Source organism: Vicugna pacos, chromosome X (genome assembly GCF_048564905.1).
Source record: "Vicugna pacos chromosome X, VicPac4, whole genome shotgun sequence".
NCBI classification, from domain to species: Eukaryota; Metazoa; Chordata; class Mammalia; order Artiodactyla; family Camelidae; genus Vicugna; species Vicugna pacos.
Window position 1 is genome coordinate 104,475,104 of NC_133023.1, and position 16,063 is coordinate 104,491,166.

A 16,063-nucleotide genomic window follows, 5' to 3' on the forward strand; every position below is an offset into this window, starting at 1 on the left:
GAGCCTGAAGTTCAGTGCAGAGTTTGGCTGTGGCGGGGGAACGGGGGCTTCTCAGGGAAGCAGAGCCACAGCTGAGAAAACTCACACCAGACCCTCAGGAGGCAGAATCAGGGCACGTGGAGAATGTCAGACCTTCTCACTGATGGGCAGGGGAGCCCCGGTGTGCTCTGCTCTGCCCTGGTCAGGACTGGCTGGGGACCTGGGTGCTGTGGGCTCCTCCAGAGTCTGCTGGGGAGGGTGCTGGCCCCTGGGAATGCCTCCCTGAGTGGCCCTGGATGCTCTTGTCTCCTGGCTGCTGTTAGCCAGCCCGCCATAGCCTCCCTGGGCTGGCACTGCCCTCACCAGTCAGTTCACTTCATGAACGAGCACCAGGGTTCCCTCTTTCCATCTTGGGTTCCACACAGTTCTGATCTTGCAGCACCTATGGTCCCAAGAACACCCCTTTCATGATGTGCTTCAGGGCTCTGCCACATCTACTACCAAGTCATTCCCCTGGCCAGGCAAGGGCAGTTCAGATGGGATCTGGTGGTGCGTTCCTTCTGCCTCTCCTGGGGTACTGACACTCTTCACAATGTGAATCCCTAGGAACGCAAAGCCCTCGCTTGTATGGCTCATTCCCAAAACTTCATTTGTGTCTGGGAGTGAATCTGGCCTGGGAGAGCGTCTTTTTGACCATCTGGCATGGTCGCCATCTCTCCTTACCTCCTGGCCAGATCCTGCCACTTGGGTAAGGGAATGGGGAGAGAGGGGTGGATTCCGGGAGGAGGGCAGTGGGGAGAGGAGTGCACCATCCTCGTGCAGTTCTTGCCTTTCAGCTCAGCTACAGACTCCTGTGCTGTGTCCCTGCATCCTGCTCCCAGGGGTCTTGGCCCCTCCCTGGTCCCTCTGCTGTACCACCCCCAGGACAGCTTCTGCAGTGCCCACAGTCCAAAATGCTCCTCCCTCCTCCCCCATCTCTACATCACAGCTGTCCTGGAAGGCTCTAGGAAGACAGCAGTCCAAGGAGACACACACACCTTGTGACTGTGCCATTGGGAGGAGCTGTCTGGCTCCTCCCCTTGGCCCTGAAGGGACATCGCCTGGTCCGAGGTTGCATCAAACAGTCTCTCAGGAGCATTTCCTGCTTCTTTGGGAGCTCAGCCCCTGGAGTAAGGACCGCCTGGACCCCAAATACCTTTCCACGTAACCCAGCAGCCAGGGCCCGTGGTATCTTTTTGCCTGCCAATGTGCTATTGATTCTTAAACGGACTCTATTTTCTGTCTTTGGATTTACTAAAGTGATCTTTAACATCTTTTTCCTACAAAATATTTGTAGGTTTACACAAAGAATCTCATATTCCCTCCACTCAGCTTCCAGGAAGGAGAGGAAGACAAGACGTGGGCCACACTCAAGGTCTCTCCGGAACACCGCTGGGTACTAGGTGCTCGACGAAAAGCAGCTAGTGTAATTGGGGATGAAAGCAGTTCCCTTCATCCGCTGGAGGAGCTTCTGAGAAGCCACATTTGCCTCGAAATCCTCCAACGTTCTCTAATCACTTGCCTATGACAGGTCCTTTCAAATACAACATTCCATGTGCTCTCGCAGGACCTAGTACCTGTCCGCAGGGAGGGTTCACCCCGCTCGCTCCACAGCACTTTCCTGCCCTATCCTCTGCAGTAACGGCCACAATGCCGGCGGGCTGGCAAGGTGCTCTCTGGCCCTGAAGCCAGGACACAGGCTCAGCCTCGGAAACTCAGCAGCCCTCCACGGGACCGGAAGTGCCCGAGCACCTGCTCAGGTGGCATCAGGGACCCTGAAAGCCAGGACCTTCCTGTGCGGCAGGCAGCAGACTAGACACAGAGGAAGGATGGTTAACTAGTTTCTCTTTACAAATCAGGCTAGAATACCCACCAAGAACCATCTTTCATCTCCAAGGAGGATTCTGAGCTGTTTTGTATTCAGCCTCGGCGGCCGTTGCCTCCCTGCGATTTCCAGGACCATTCCGCACCTATGGCTTTGGAGTCTGACCATCGAGGGGAGCTGCGCCATCAGTGTAAGTGTCCAGCAGACCGTTTCCAAGAACACACCCCAGTGTATCCTACCCCGCGTTTGGGGCGCTTACCAAACCTCTTCAACTATATATGCCAGGACGGAGTACACTGTGAGCCACATCAAACGCCACTCCTCCCTGCAGCTGGAGCATTCTGAGTGTCCTAGCGGCTCAGGCAGGATAACCAGGTCTCTAAGCATCCCTGAACAAAGTGCATCTTCCCCTCTCGCCCAGGAGATGTATCCACGATCCCAGAGGGACTGCTCAGAGCAACCTCCCACCTGACACGTTCCTCTCACCACTAACAAGTGCCGTCTGCACGTCTGCCTGCCGCCACCACCCAGCTTCATTACCATCACCTCCCACAGAAGGACCCCCGTCCCCCCAGCTTCCCAAAGCCCCGAACTGCCCTGGCGCTGGGCACTTACACTTGGGTGCTCTTTCCCGCACCCCCAACCCCTCGCCCTATTTTTATTTGCCCTGTGGGACTTAGGAGACATTTCACCAACGTCCCGACGTGACTGCGGCTCCTAGACTATCCTAGGTGTGGGCTGTCCTGCTTTTCCGACTGTCCCCGCTGCTAACCCCGAGCCCTCCAGAGAGCAGAGGCTCAGCGAACATCTGCGGAATAAATGAAATGTTGAGCAGGGATCCTACTGATTCACACTACATTTCTCCTCTCTTTACTAGCCAAGAAAATCCAAGAGATAGATAGATAGATATGTCTATGTATATGGGTTTTTTTGGTTTTGTTTTGTTTGTTTTATAGAATGACAGAGGTGAATGAAAAAATTAGGTCAAACAATATATTTTTTACATGTATTTCTCCATTGACTGACCCACGTCAATTCCATCGATAACTCCTTTCATATTTCCAGGGAAACTTCATCCAGATACCACGTTACCTCGTCCAGGAATGCAAACTAATCTGGAAGGTTAATCATGTTGCTTTACAAAATAGGAAAACTCTTAGACTTGAATGGATCCGCAAAAATACACGAGAGATAGACGTCACTGACAGAGACACTGACAACATTTATTCCTTCTATTAAGAGGATCAGCACTTAAAAGATTTCTGATAAAACAGAGACAAATTTCTTTGTAATCGTAAGGAATACTAACCAACAAAGACTATACTCCACCTGGCCTGGGGCCTCACTCCTTAGAAGGCTGACTGCTCGCTCTCCAAACACAGGGTGAAGGATGGACTCCCTTCCTGCCCGGCAGGAGAAGCTGCTGGACAGGGGCCTGGAGGAGCCCGGCTGCAAGTCTGGCTCAGGCCTCCTCTTCCTCATCACTAGCAGCCTCATCTGACAGGGATGGGAAGGAACTGGGACCCCGTCTACTGGCCCTGTGTAAATGCTCCAGGACTTGCAAGTTGCTGATCTCCGCGTGGGCCCGGGGGCCCCACAGGAACTCGAAGCGAGCGGGATCGCTGTTGGCCACCTGCCGGTACTCCAGGTACCCCTCCTGCACCCACACTTTGGTGATGAGCTCCCTGGGCTCCCCGTAGATGAAGTGCTCCCTCCCAGCATGCAGCCCCAGCTTGCTCAGTGCTCCCCACACCTCCTCCTCAGGGAGGCGCTCTCCCTCCAGGTGGATCATGCAAAGGAGCATCACCAGGAGGCCGTTCTTGGGCATGCTCTGCCCATCGCCCAGCATCCCATCACAGGTGAGGCCCAGGGTGGGGACCAGGACATACCAGTGGCCCCCGGGATCCACCTCCTTCACATCCACCCCAAACACCAGCTGCATGTACTCAGAGGCCTGGCTGAAGACCGCAGGGAAGTGGTCCTGGTATTCTCTGAGGAAGATACTCAGCATTTCTGCCCTGGTGGTCGGCTGCTTCCGGTGATACTTGAGGAGCAGGAAACCCACCAGGTCAGTCACCATCGAAGGCGCTGCATCATGGAGCAGGGACACGGCACAGGCAGAGTAGGAAGAGGAGACTGAGGAGGAGGAGGACCAGGGGGATGCGCCCCCCTCCCGCTCAGCCTCCATCTGCTGAACATCCATCAGGCCCCGGGAGTCTCTCGGGTCCTGAAGGTCTTCCGCAGCCTTGCGGAGCTCACTCATCTCAACGGGAGGCACGATGAGTGGTGTCGGGCAGCCGAGAGGAGCGAGGGAAGGGGTGACAAATGGGGACCCACGGGCCTGGGGGAGAGAGGGTGTGTCAGCAGGCTGGGCTGAGAAACCCACCCTGGGGGGCTCTGACAAAGGCCACTTACTGGTCTCCTCTCCAGGGGTGCCCTCGGCCTCACAGGGGCTCTCCTGCTGGTGGACGGTCGTCTGTGAACCTGTCGGGGGAAGTGAGGCAACTCCTCAGGGTGCAGCCGGCACAGCCGAGGTTCTGGGGGCAACAGGGGGTGTGTGGAGTGGACGTTGGCCTTGTGGGTTCCCCTCTGTTCTGGGAGCCCCCGGGTACACACTCAGGGCCCACACCTCAGCTGGCACTGCCGGCCTCCTGTGCTCTGTGACCCGAGGACACGTGTCTCACACCGAGGCCTTCACCTCCCGGTGTCTGGAGCCCCTGGGAGAGAAAGGAGGGGAGACCTCGGGTCTACACTGTGGCACAGCCCTGGACCCGCGTGTTGGCAGGAGGCCTGGGCTCTGGCAGGTTCCCAGTCTTCTAGGGTGGGAGGTCCTGTCCCCGCTAGCTCAGGGTCCTCACCGTGACTCCAAGCGGGACCTGGGATTCTGCTCTCCAACCACCTGAGTGCCCCTCCTTATAATAAGTCCCCGGTCTCTCTGAGCCCTGGATGCGGAAGTCAAGACACACCACGTGTGCTCATCCCGCCTGGGGGCCTCCCAGGGCTGACAGCAGGGGCAGGATACGTTGCGTCCCCTCTGTTCTGGGGTTTATGGTCCCCTCACTCCTCCCTCGGGGTCCTCACCTTGAGTCTTGGCAGGAGCTGAGATTCCCCCCTCAGCCCGCCTGAGGCCCCGCCCGTCATATCAAGACGCCAGTCCCTCCGAGACCCGCATTTCACGAACTGCTGCCTGAGGTCATCCCGCCCCGTGGTCTCCCAGGACTGGCTCTGTTCTGGGGTCCAGGGTCCCTGAATGCTAAGTCGCGGTCGTCACCCTCACTCCCAGGCGGCTCTGAGATTCTCGCCTCCGCAGACCTGAGATCCCCGCCTCCCTTTCACTATGTCCCCAGTCTCTCTGAGACCCTGATGCGGAAGTCAGGACAAACCTCGGGGCCTGACCTCCCCTCGGGCCTCCGGACAGCTGATAGCAAGGGCGTCTTTCTGTGGCGTGGCCTATCTTCTGGGTCCCGGGTCCCCTCAGTTCTCCCTCAGCGTCGTCACTCAGGCGGCATGTCGTCTCCCCTCTGCCCACCCGAGGCCCCGCCCCTCATCCCTGGACCCCAGTCCCTCGGAGACCCGGATGTCAGGAAATGCTGCCTGACGTGATCCCGCCCCATGACCTCCCAGGACCGACTGTGTTTTGGGGTCCAGGGTCCTTCACTGCTCGCTCGCAGTCGTCACCTTCACTCCCAGTGGGACCTGGGATTCTCTCTTCTGCAGATCTGAGGGTTCCCCGCCACCTCACACAAAGTCCCCGGTCTCTCTGAGACCAGGGAGCCGCAGTCACGACACAACACGTGGGCCTGTCCTGCCCTCGGGCCTCTGGGCAGCTGATAGCAAGGTTCCCTGTCTGTGGATGGTCTCTTTTCTGGGTTCCGGGGCCCTTCCTTCCTCACTAGGGTCCTCACTTTGACTCAGGCAGCATGTGGTCTACCTTCTGGCAACCCGAAGCCCCGCCCCTCACCCCAAGACCCAAGCCCCTCTGAGACCCGGATGGCAGGAAATGCAGCCGGTGCTCACCCTGCCCCAAGGTCTCCAAGGCCCAACACTGTCCCGGGGTGCAGGAATCCTCCGTTCTCCCTCGGGGTCCTCACTTTCACTCAGGCGGCATGTAGCCTCCCCTTGGAACCCCCGAAGCCCCGCCCCTCATCCCAGGACCCCAGTCCCTCTGAGGCCCAGATGGCAGGAAATGCCGCCGGTGGTCACCCTGCCCTTTGGCCTCCAAGGTCCAACACTGTCCCGGGGTGCAGGATCCCTGCGTTCTCCCTCGGGGTCCTCACCTTGACTCAGGCAAAACCGGCCTCCCCTTGGACCACCCGAGGCCCCGCCCCTCATCCCAGGACCCCAGTCCCTCCGAGACCCGGATGGCAGGAAATGCCGCCTGTGCTTGTTCCGACCTGTGGCCTCCCAGGACCGACTGTGTTTTGGGGTCCAGGGTCCTCACTGCTCGCTCACAGTCATCAGCTTCACTCCCAGTGGGACCTTGGATTCTCTCCTCTGCAGATCTGAGGGTCCCCCCACCCCCCATCTCACACTAAGTCCCCGGTCTCTCTGAGACCAGGGTGCCGCAGTCAGGACACGACACGTGGGCCCGTCCTGCCCTCGGGCCTCCGGACATCTGCTAGCAAAGTTCCCTGTCTGTGGGATGGCCTCTTTTCCGGGTTCGGGGAGCCCTCAGTTCTCCCTCAGGGTCGTCACTTAGGCGTCATGTCGTCTAGCCTCTGGCCACCCGAGGCCCCGCCCCTCATCCCAGGACCCCAGTCCCTCCGAGACCCGGATGTCAGGAAGTCAGGGCCCCACGAGTGCTCATCCCACCCTGGCCCTCCCAGGGCTGACAGCAGGGGCGGGATCTGTGGGGCCACTTTTGTCCTCCGTGAGGGTCCTCAGCTTCAGCCCTGGCGGGTCCTGGGACGCCCCCTTGTTGACCCGAGCCCACACCCTCACACCAAGGACCTTACTGCCCTGAGACCCCCCAGGGGAGTCTCTGGACTCACATGAGGCCACCAGGCCCAGGGCTTCCCAGGACTGTGGACGCCAGGGGCTCAGATGGATTCCACGGGAGTACCTCAGCCCTCCCTCTGCTCCTCACCTGGGCTCCTGGCTGGGCCTGGGCCTCTCCCTCTGCCCACCTGAGCTTGGTCCCCTTGGACTCAGACCCTCCAGATTCAGGACCCCCGAGAGGGAACCGGAGGTGGAGGGGGAAGGGTCGCTGATCCCCGCAGCCCTACCAAGGGCCTCCGAGGGCTGACAGCAGAACCGACCTGGATGCCTGCAAACCGATTCCGCGCACAGTTTTACCTGGACCCCTGGCAGCGCAGGGCTCCTTCCCTGTGCAGAGCTGAAGCCGGCCTCCCTCGCCCAGGACTTCACCTCGCTCAGCTGCCAGAGGGGGCGCATCAGTGCGACATCCGGATGTTGTGCCTGGGGGTCCCCCCAGGGCTGTCGGAAGGGGCCGGAGTTCAACTCCCTGGGGTCCTCAGTCTTCTGTGTAATCACTTTGACTCCTGGCAGGACCTCGGTGCCGCCCTCTGCCCTCCTGAGACTGCGTCTCTCAGACCTAGCCTCTGACTCCCCGAGTTCACTGAGGAGGTGGGGGCCGGGGACTGTTTAGCCTGACAGCCCCATCCGGGGCCCCCCAGGATTCCCATGTGGGGCCGATTTGCATTCTTAGGGACCCTCTGTTGCGGGGTGGTTGGACCCCTCTGTCCTCATCCAGGAGGGTCCTCACCCATCCTCGCACACAAAGGCTGCAGTCCCCGCAAAGATGCTGGAGGGGACCTGCCTCCTGGTGACCGTGAAGGGGCAGAGAGCAACACACCTTCCCTCGCGGGCTCCCCGACAACTAGCCTGACTTCGTAGACGGTCTATTCGAAAGACTTACCTTTTCCTGAAGAGGCTGAGCAGTGGCAGGGGAGTTGCGGATCCCTTGGGTTGATGACTGGATAATAGTACGTGTTCCAGAGCCGTGATTTTCACTTGTTAATTCTCATCCATAGTAAGAACTACATTTTTCATCTGCAGCTACTGTGCGTGTATCTATATCATGTCTAGACTGTATGTGCTTATGTACACGTACATCCACACACCACACACATGGACCAAACATGCCACGTGTGCCCCATGTGGAAACCTGGGCAGTTCCCAGACACAGGTGCCTGCCCTGGGCCCTGAGGCGCGGATCCCCGTCCCCTTGCGGGAGCCCTGAGAGCCCACCGGACCCGAGGGCACCATGCTTTGAACTACAGGCCTGCCGCCTGCCTGACACCCCATCTGCCCAGGGCAGTGAGCCTGCAGGAGAACGTGGGCCCCCCAGTCGGCTGGGAGAGAAGCCGAGCAGAGTGGGCAGGAGGAAGTGGGAGCAGGGCCCCAGCCTGAACACAAGAGCAGACTTCAGAGGGCCGAGCCTTTACCCCCACGTCCAGGAGCCTTCTCCATCCTCACACCCTCTGTCCTAGACCCAGACCCGCCTCCTGGGGCCCCGTCTCCATTTCAGGATGGATGGTGATCCCGCGGGGCTGGGACAGGCCACGTGGGCAGAATCCGGTGTCAGGCTCTCCTGAGCACCGATGCCTGGCTTCCCTGTGTTCTCAGCTACGTGGCATGAGGCACCAGCTGGTAGGACAGCGTGCAGGACAGCTGGGGCCCCCGTGAGTGTTGGCGAGTCGGCTCAGACCAGTGGGGCACAGGGCTTTCGACACACACAAAGCTCAGACTGAATGTGTGTCCTGCGGCCGCTAAGCCGAGCCAGTCGTGGAAACCGTCTGTGCCTCGATTTCTGCCCGTCAAACGGGCATAGTGATCGTACCCGTTGAAAGCACTGGTGCGCGTTTACACACGGTGTGGCCTGTCCCTACAATGTCTGGGCCAAGGACGTGGACAGTAGATGCAGCTGTTGTCACTGTGCGTGTACGATGTGCCTTCCCCACAGTGTGAGGCTTCTGAACCAGTGTGTATCTCCCGGTCCACTGACTCAGGTGGGTTTCCTCTTCTCACCGCCGCTCTGTTATTGAGAATGGGACCCCTCGCGTGCCAGAAGTGCTTAGACATGACATAGCTTGTTCTAGACCCAGCATGGGTGACGCTCAGGGGCCCTGGACCAGCACAGGGGAATGGACTGTGCTGAGGGGCTTGGCCCTGGGGAGGAGGCATCAGGACCTCTGCAGGTGCTCCGTCCTGATCCACACAGCCCACCACAGAGCTCTGTGAGCGAGGGTGTTCTGGGGACTCTCTGAGTGTCAGGGAAAGTTTCCACCGTCGGCCTTTCCCCTGGCCCCCCGAGGAAACGTTTCCTCACCCAGAGCCACATTCCAAGTTCTCACGGTCACAGCTCCGACTTGGAGGATGTGCCCGCCACGTGGTTGCTTCAGAAGCGTTTGGGCTCACACACGGTCTCTCAAGGTGGGAACCAATCTGAGTTACCTAGAGCCATCCTAAATTCTTTTCCTCTGAGCTTTCCAGTTGCCTCTTCTGCTTTTCCTCCTAGAAAGAGGAATAGGAATGATGTCCAGAGGACAAAATCTTGCACACACAGTGTGACTGAAGCTGCCTCCTGATGCTTTGGGCAGGAGTCTCAAAATCTTTAGCTTGACTGTGCCTTTCCCAGCTTGATACCTAGTGATCAACAGGTGTGAGGAGTCACTTGATGATCACACACACACACACATCGTAACTAGACACGTACTGGAATTGGGAAAATCTGGTACAGTGACAACACCAAATGCTGGGGAGGATTTGGAGCAGCAGGAACTCCCATTCATTGCTGGTGGGAATACAAGATGGTACAGCTACATTGGAACAGCTTGGCAGGTTCTTATAAAAGTAAACAAACTCTTACCGTATGATCCAGAAACCATATGGGTATTTACCCAAAGAAGTTGAAAACTTGTGTCCGCACAGAAACCTACACATGGATGTTTATAGCAGCTTTACTTAGAACTGCCAAACTATAGATGCAAACAAGAGGTCCTTACGTCGGTCAATAAATACACTTTGGTATGTGCAGGAAATGGAGTGTCGCCCAGTGCAAAAAAGAAATGAGTTATCAAGCAAGGGATAGACATGAAGAACCTTCGATGCAATTACAAACTGAGTGATTCTGAAAAGGCAACATACGGTATTATTTCAACTATGTGACGTTCTGTGAAGGCAAAATGATGGAGACGCTAAGAAGATGAGTGTTTGCAGGCGCTGTGGGGAGAGGAATGAATAGGCGCTGTACAGCAGAGGGTGGTTAGTGACGTGAAATAGTCTGCATGATACCCCAGTGATGAGGGCATGTCATACACGTTTGCCAAAACCCAGGGAATGTGCAACAGCAAGAGTGAACCCCAAGGGAAACTCTAATTTCTAGGTGACAACGTAGGTCCATCAATTCTGACACATGGACGACTCTGGTGGGTTGCTGATAAGGAGGCAGGCTATGTAGGTGTGGGGGCGGGAAGTAAATGGGAAATCCCTGTACCTTCTCTTTGTTATTCTGTGCACCTAAAGGTGCTATAAAAATAAAGGCTTTAAAATAACATGAGGACACCCGAAGGGATGACTGCTGTCTGTGGGGAGCTGACTCCTCTGTTGCGGGATGGCGGGGGCAGCAGGGAGTGGGGGAGGGGCTGTGGGCTGCACAGACGCAGATGGCAGGACCGGTAGGAGGAAAGATCTCCCGCTTCTGAGCGGTTTCGTGCCTACAGCTGGGGCAGGGCCCCGGACACACATGCCTCAGCCCTGGGGCTCTACCGGGACAGCAAGAAAGATGGGTCAGTTGAGGCATTTCCCTCCTGAGACTCTGCTAATACCCACCTGACATCAAACCTGGGTGAGGACTGGCCTGTGCAAAACACGTCACTTAAACAGAACGTAAGGAAGACACGGACAATAAGGTGGCGGTACCAGAGCCATTCACACGTGGTTATAGCAGGTGCACTTTTACACCTTAAGTATGTATACCGTCTGCACGTACATACGAACCCTCGTAAAATATAAACATGCATCCAGATACACGCGTTAGTGCATACACAGGTGGTGCGTGGATGTACGCGTACATAAGCACACACAGCCTGCACACGTGTCATAGATACACGCACAGTAGGTGCAGATGAGAAACGTACTTCTTACTATGCATGAGAATTAACAAGTGAAAGTCACGGCTCTGGAACAGGTACTATTACCTAGTCATCAACGCAAGGGATCCGCAACTCCCCTGCCACTGCTCAGCCTCTTCAGGAAAAGGTAAGTCTTTCAAACAGACCGTCTCCGAAGTCAGGTTGGTGGTCGAGGAGGCCCCGAGGGAAGGTGTGTTGCTCTCTACCCCTTCACGGTCACCAGGAGGCAGGTCCCCTCCAGCATCTTTGCGGGGACTGCAGCCTTTGTGTGCGAGGATGGGTGAGGACCCTCCTGGATGAGGACAGAGAGGTCCAACCACCCCACAACAGAGGGTCCCTAAGAATGCAAACCGGCCCCGCGTGGGAATCCTGGGGGCCCCCGGATGGGGCTGTCAGGCTGAACAGTCCCCGGCCCCCACCTCCTCAGTGAACTCGGGGAGTCAGAGGCTAGGTCTGAGAGACGCAGTCTCAGGAGGGCAGAGGGTGGCTCCCAGATCCTGTCAGGAGTCAAGGTGAGGACACAGGAGACTGAGGACCCCAGGGAATCCACCTCCGGCACCCCTAGCTGCCCCCGACAGCCCTGGCAGACTCCAGGGCACTGGGTCCGGATGTCACGTGCACTGATGCCCCACCCTTGGGAGGTGAGAGAGGTGAGGGCCTGGGTGAGGGAGGCCGGCTTCAGGTCTGCACAGGGAAGGAGCCCAGTGCTGCCAGGAGTCAAGGTAGAACCGTGTGAGGGGACGCGGGGGCGGGGGCAGGCATCCAGGACGGTTTTGCGGTCTCCCCTGGGAGACTCCAGGCAGGGTTGCGAGGATCAGATCCCCACCCCCTCATCCCCACTTCCCTCTCGGGGGTCCTGGCTGTGGAGGGTCGGAGTACAATGGGATCATAATCTGTTGGGCAGAGGGAGAGGCCCAGGCCCAGGCCCAGCCTCGAGCCCAGGTGAGGAGCAGAGGGAGGGCTCCGGGATCCCCGGGGAATACATCTCAGCCCCTGGCGTCCACAGTCCTGGGAAGCCCTGGGCCTGGTGGCCTCATGTGAGTCCACAGACTCCTCTGGGGGTCTCAGGGCAGTGAGGGCCTTGGTGTGAGGGTGTGGGCTCGGGTCAACAAGGGGGCGTCCCAGGACCCGGCCAGGGCTGAAGCTGAGGACGCTGAGGGAGGACAGAAGGGGCCCCAAAGATCCCCGGCCCTGCTGTCAGCCCTGGGAGGGCCAGGGTGGGATGAGCACTCGTGGGGTCCTGACTTCCTGACATCCGGGTCTCGGAGGGACTGGGGTCCTGGGATGAGGGGCGGGGCCTCGGGGGTTCCAAGGGGTGGCTACATGCCGCCTGAGTCAAGGTGAGGACCCCGAGGGAGAACGCAGGGATCCTGCACCCCGGGACAGTGTTGGACCTTGGAGGCCACAGGGCAGGGTGACCACCTGCGGCATTTCCTGACACCCGGGTCTCAGAGGGACTGGGGTCCTGGGGTGAGGGGCGGGGCCTCGGGTTGCCAGACTAGCGGACATGACGCCTAAGTGACGACCCTGAGGGAGAACTGAGGGGTCCCCGAACCCGGAATAGAGGCCATCCCACAGACAGGGAACCTTGCTAGCAGCTGTCCGGAGGCCCGAGGGCAGGACAGGCCTACGTGTTGTGTCGTGACTGCAGCTCCCTGGTCTCAGAGAGACCGGGGACTTAGTGTGAGATGGCGGGGAACCCTCAGATCTGCAGAGGAGAGAATCCCACGTTCCACTGGGAGTGAAGGTGAAGAACGCGAGCGAGCAGTGAGGGACCCTAGACCCCAAAACACAGTCGGTCCTGGGAGGTCATGGGGCGGGATCACGTCAGGCAGCATTTCCTGACATCCGGGTCTCAGAGGGACTGGGGTCCTGGGATGAGGGGCGGGGCTTCGGGGGTTCCAAGGGGAGGCTACATGCCGCCTGAGTGAAAGTGAGGACCCCGAGGGAGAACGGAGGATTCCTGCACCCCGGGACAGTGTTGGGCCTTGGAGACCTTGGGGCAGGGTGAGCACCGGCTGCATTTCCTGCCATCCGGGTCTCAGAGGGGCTTGGGTCTTGGGGTGAGGGGCGGGGCTTCGGGTTGCCAGAAGGTAGACCACATGCTGCCTGAGTCAAAGTGAGGACCCTAGTGAGGAAGGAAGGGCCCCGGAACCCAGAAAAGAGACCATCCACAGACAGGGAACCTTGCTATCAGCTGCCCAGAGGCCCGAGGGCAGGACAGGCCCACGTGTTGTGTCGTGACTGCGGCTCCCTGGTCTCAGAGAGACCGGGGACTTTGTGTGAGGTGGCGGGGAACCCTCAGATCTGCAGAAGAGAGAATCCTAGGTCCCACTGGGAGTGAAGGTGACGACTGCGAGCGAGCAGTGAAGGACCCTGGACCCCAAAACACAGTCGGTCCTGGGAGGTCATAGGGCGGGATCACGTCAGGCAGCATTTCCTGACATCCGGGTCTCCGAGGGACTGGGGTCCAGGGATGAGGGGCGGGGCCTCGGGTGGGCAGAGGGGAGACGACATGCCGCCTGAGTGACGACGCTGAGGGAGAACTGAGGGGACCCGGGACCCAGAAGATAGGCCACGCCACAGAAAGGCGCCCTTGCTATCAGCTGTCCGGAGGCCCGAGGGGAGGTCAGGCCCCGAGGTTTGTCCTGACTTCCGCATCAGGGTCTCAGAGAGACTGGGGACATAGTGAAAGGGAGGCGGGGATCTCAGGTCTGCGGAGCCGAGAATCTCAGAGCCGCCTGGGAGTGAGGGTGACGACCGCGACTTAGCATTCAGGGACCCTGGACCCCAGAACAGAGCCAGTCCTGGGAGACCACGGGGCGGGATGACCTCAGGCAGCAGTTCGTGAAATGCGGGTCTCGGAGGGACTGGCGTCTTGATATGACGGGCGGGGCCTCAGGCGGGCTGAGGGGGGAATCTCAGCTCCTGCCAAGACTCAAGGTGAGGACCCCGAGGGAGGAGTGAGGGGACCATAAACCCCAGAACAGAGGGGACGCAACGTATCCTGCCCCTGCTGTCAGCCCTGGGAGGCCCCCAGGCGGGATGAGCACACGTGGTGTGTCTTGACTTCCGCATCCAGGGCTCAGAGAGACCGGGGACTTATTATAAGGAGGGGCACTCAGGTGGTTGGAGAGCAGAATCCCAGGTCCCGCTTGGAGTCACGGTGAGGACCCTGAGCTAGCGGGGACAGGACCTCCCACCCTAGAAGACTGGGAACCTGCCAGAGCCCAGGCCTCCTGCCAACACGCGGGTCCAGGGCTGTGCCACAGTGTAGACCCGAGGTCTCCCCTCCTTTCTCTCCCAGGGGCTCCAGACACCGGGAGGTGAAGGCCTCGGTGTGAGACACGTGTCCTCGGGTCACAGAGCACAGGAGGCCGGCAGTGCCAGCTGAGGTGTGGGCCCTGAGTGTGTACCCGGGGGCTCCCAGAACAGAGGGGAACCCACAAGGCCAACGTCCACTCCACACACCCCCTGTTGCCCCCAGAACCTCGGCTGTGCCGGCTGCACCCTGAGGAGTTGCCTCACTTCCCCCGACAGGTTCACAGACGACCGTCCACCAGCAGGAGAGCCCCTGTGAGGCCGAGGGCACCCCTGGAGAGGAGACCAGTAAGTGGCCTTTGTCAGAGCCCCCCAGGGTGGGTTTCTCAGCCCAGCCTGCTGACACACCCTCTCTCCCCCAGGCCCGTGGGTCCCCATTTGTCACCCCTTCCCTCGCTCCTCTCGGCTGCCCGACACCACTCATCGTGCCTCCCGTTGAGATGAGTGAGCTCCGCAAGGCTGCGGAAGACCTTCAGGACCCGAGAGACTCCCGGGGCCTGATGGATGTTCAGCAGATGGAGGCTGAGCGGGAGGGGGGCGCATCCCCCTGGTCCTCCTCCTCCTCAGTCTCCTCTTCCTACTCTGCCTGTGCCGTGTCCCTGCTCCATGATGCAGCGCCTTCGATGGTGACTGACCTGGTGGGTTTCCTGCTCCTCAAGTATCACCGGAAGCAGCCGACCACCAGGGCAGAAATGCTGAGTATCTTCCTCAGAGAATACCAGGACCACTTCCCTGCGGTCTTCAGCCAGGCCTCTGAGTACATGCAGCTGGTGTTTGGGGTGGATGTGAAGGAGGTGGATCCCGGGGGCCACTGGTATGTCCTGGTCCCCACCCTGGGCCTCACCTGTGATGGGATGCTGGGCGATGGGCAGAGCATGCCCAAGAACGGCCTCCTGGTGATGCTCCTTTGCATGATCCACCTGGAGGGAGAGCGCCTCCCTGAGGAGGAGGTGTGGGGAGCACTGAGCAAGCTGGGGCTGCATGCTGGGAGGGAGCACTTCATCTACGGGGAGCCCAGGGAGCTCATCACCAAAGTGTGGGTGCAGGAGGGGTACCTGGAGTACCGGCAGGTGGCCAACAGCGATCCCGCTCGCTTCGAGTTCCTGTGGGGCCCCCGGGCCCACGCGGAGATCAGCAACTTGCAAGTCCTGGAGCATTTACACAGGGCCAGTAGACGGGGTCCCAGTTCCTTCCCATCCCTGTCAGATGAGGCTGCTAGTGATGAGGAAGAGGAGGCCTGAGCCAGACTTGCAGCCGGGCTCCTCCAGGCCCCTGTCCAGCAGCTTCTCCTGCCGGGCAGGAAGGGAGTCCATCCTTCACCCTGTGTTTGGAGAGCGAGCAGTCAGCCTTCTAAGGAGTGAGGCCCCAGGCCAGGTGGAGTATAGTCTTTGTTGGTTAGTATTCCTTACGATTACAAAGAAATTTGTCTCTGTTTTATCAGAAATCTTTTAAGTGCTGATCCTCTTAATAGAAGGAATAAATGTTGTCAGTGTCTCTGTCAGTGACGTCTATCTCTCGTGTATTTTTGCGGATCCATTCAAGTCTAAGAGTTTTCCTATTTTGTAAAGCAACATGATTAACCTTCCAGATTAGTTTGCATTCCTGGACGAGGTAACGTGGTATCTGGATGAAGTTTCCCTGGAAATATGAAAGGAGTTATCGATGGAATTGACGTGGGTCAGTCAATGGAGAAATACATGTAAAAAATATATTGTTTGACCTAATTTTTTCATTCACCTCTGTCATTCTATAAAACAAACAAAACAAAACCAAAAAAACCCATATACATAGACATATCTATCTA

General features: G+C 58.6%; 2 protein-coding genes across 2 annotated transcripts; one reads left to right on the forward strand and one right to left on the reverse strand.

Moving 5' to 3' along the window:
- Positions 1 to 3,045: 3,045 nt before the first annotated feature.
- LOC140691885 (melanoma-associated antigen 10-like) lies at positions 3,046 to 7,120 on the reverse strand. Its single transcript, XM_072956255.1, has 3 exons — positions 7,102 to 7,120; positions 4,259 to 4,327; positions 3,046 to 4,184 (listed from the first exon to the last, which is right to left on the reverse strand). Exon 3 carries the CDS (start codon positions 4,104 to 4,106, stop codon positions 3,306 to 3,308), a length of 801 nt encoding a protein of 266 aa, XP_072812356.1. The 5' UTR covers positions 4,107 to 4,184; positions 4,259 to 4,327; positions 7,102 to 7,120; the 3' UTR covers positions 3,046 to 3,305.
- Positions 7,121 to 12,851: 5,731 nt separating this feature from the next.
- Positions 12,852 to 15,760, forward strand: LOC140691905 (melanoma-associated antigen 10-like). The gene is made up of 3 exons (XM_072956322.1): positions 12,852 to 12,945; positions 14,479 to 14,547; positions 14,622 to 15,760. Exon 3 carries the CDS (start codon positions 14,700 to 14,702, stop codon positions 15,498 to 15,500), a length of 801 nt encoding a protein of 266 aa, XP_072812423.1. The 5' UTR covers positions 12,852 to 12,945; positions 14,479 to 14,547; positions 14,622 to 14,699; the 3' UTR covers positions 15,501 to 15,760.
- The last annotated feature ends 303 nt before the right edge of the window (positions 15,761 to 16,063 follow it).

Excerpts from the sequence above, each read along its gene's own strand:
- LOC140691885 (XM_072956255.1), bottom strand. The coding sequence starts at position 4,106 with ATGAGTGAGCTCCGCAAGGCTGCGGAAGACCTTCAGGACCCGAGAGAC.
- LOC140691905 (XM_072956322.1), top strand. The coding sequence starts at position 14,700 with ATGAGTGAGCTCCGCAAGGCTGCGGAAGACCTTCAGGACCCGAGAGAC.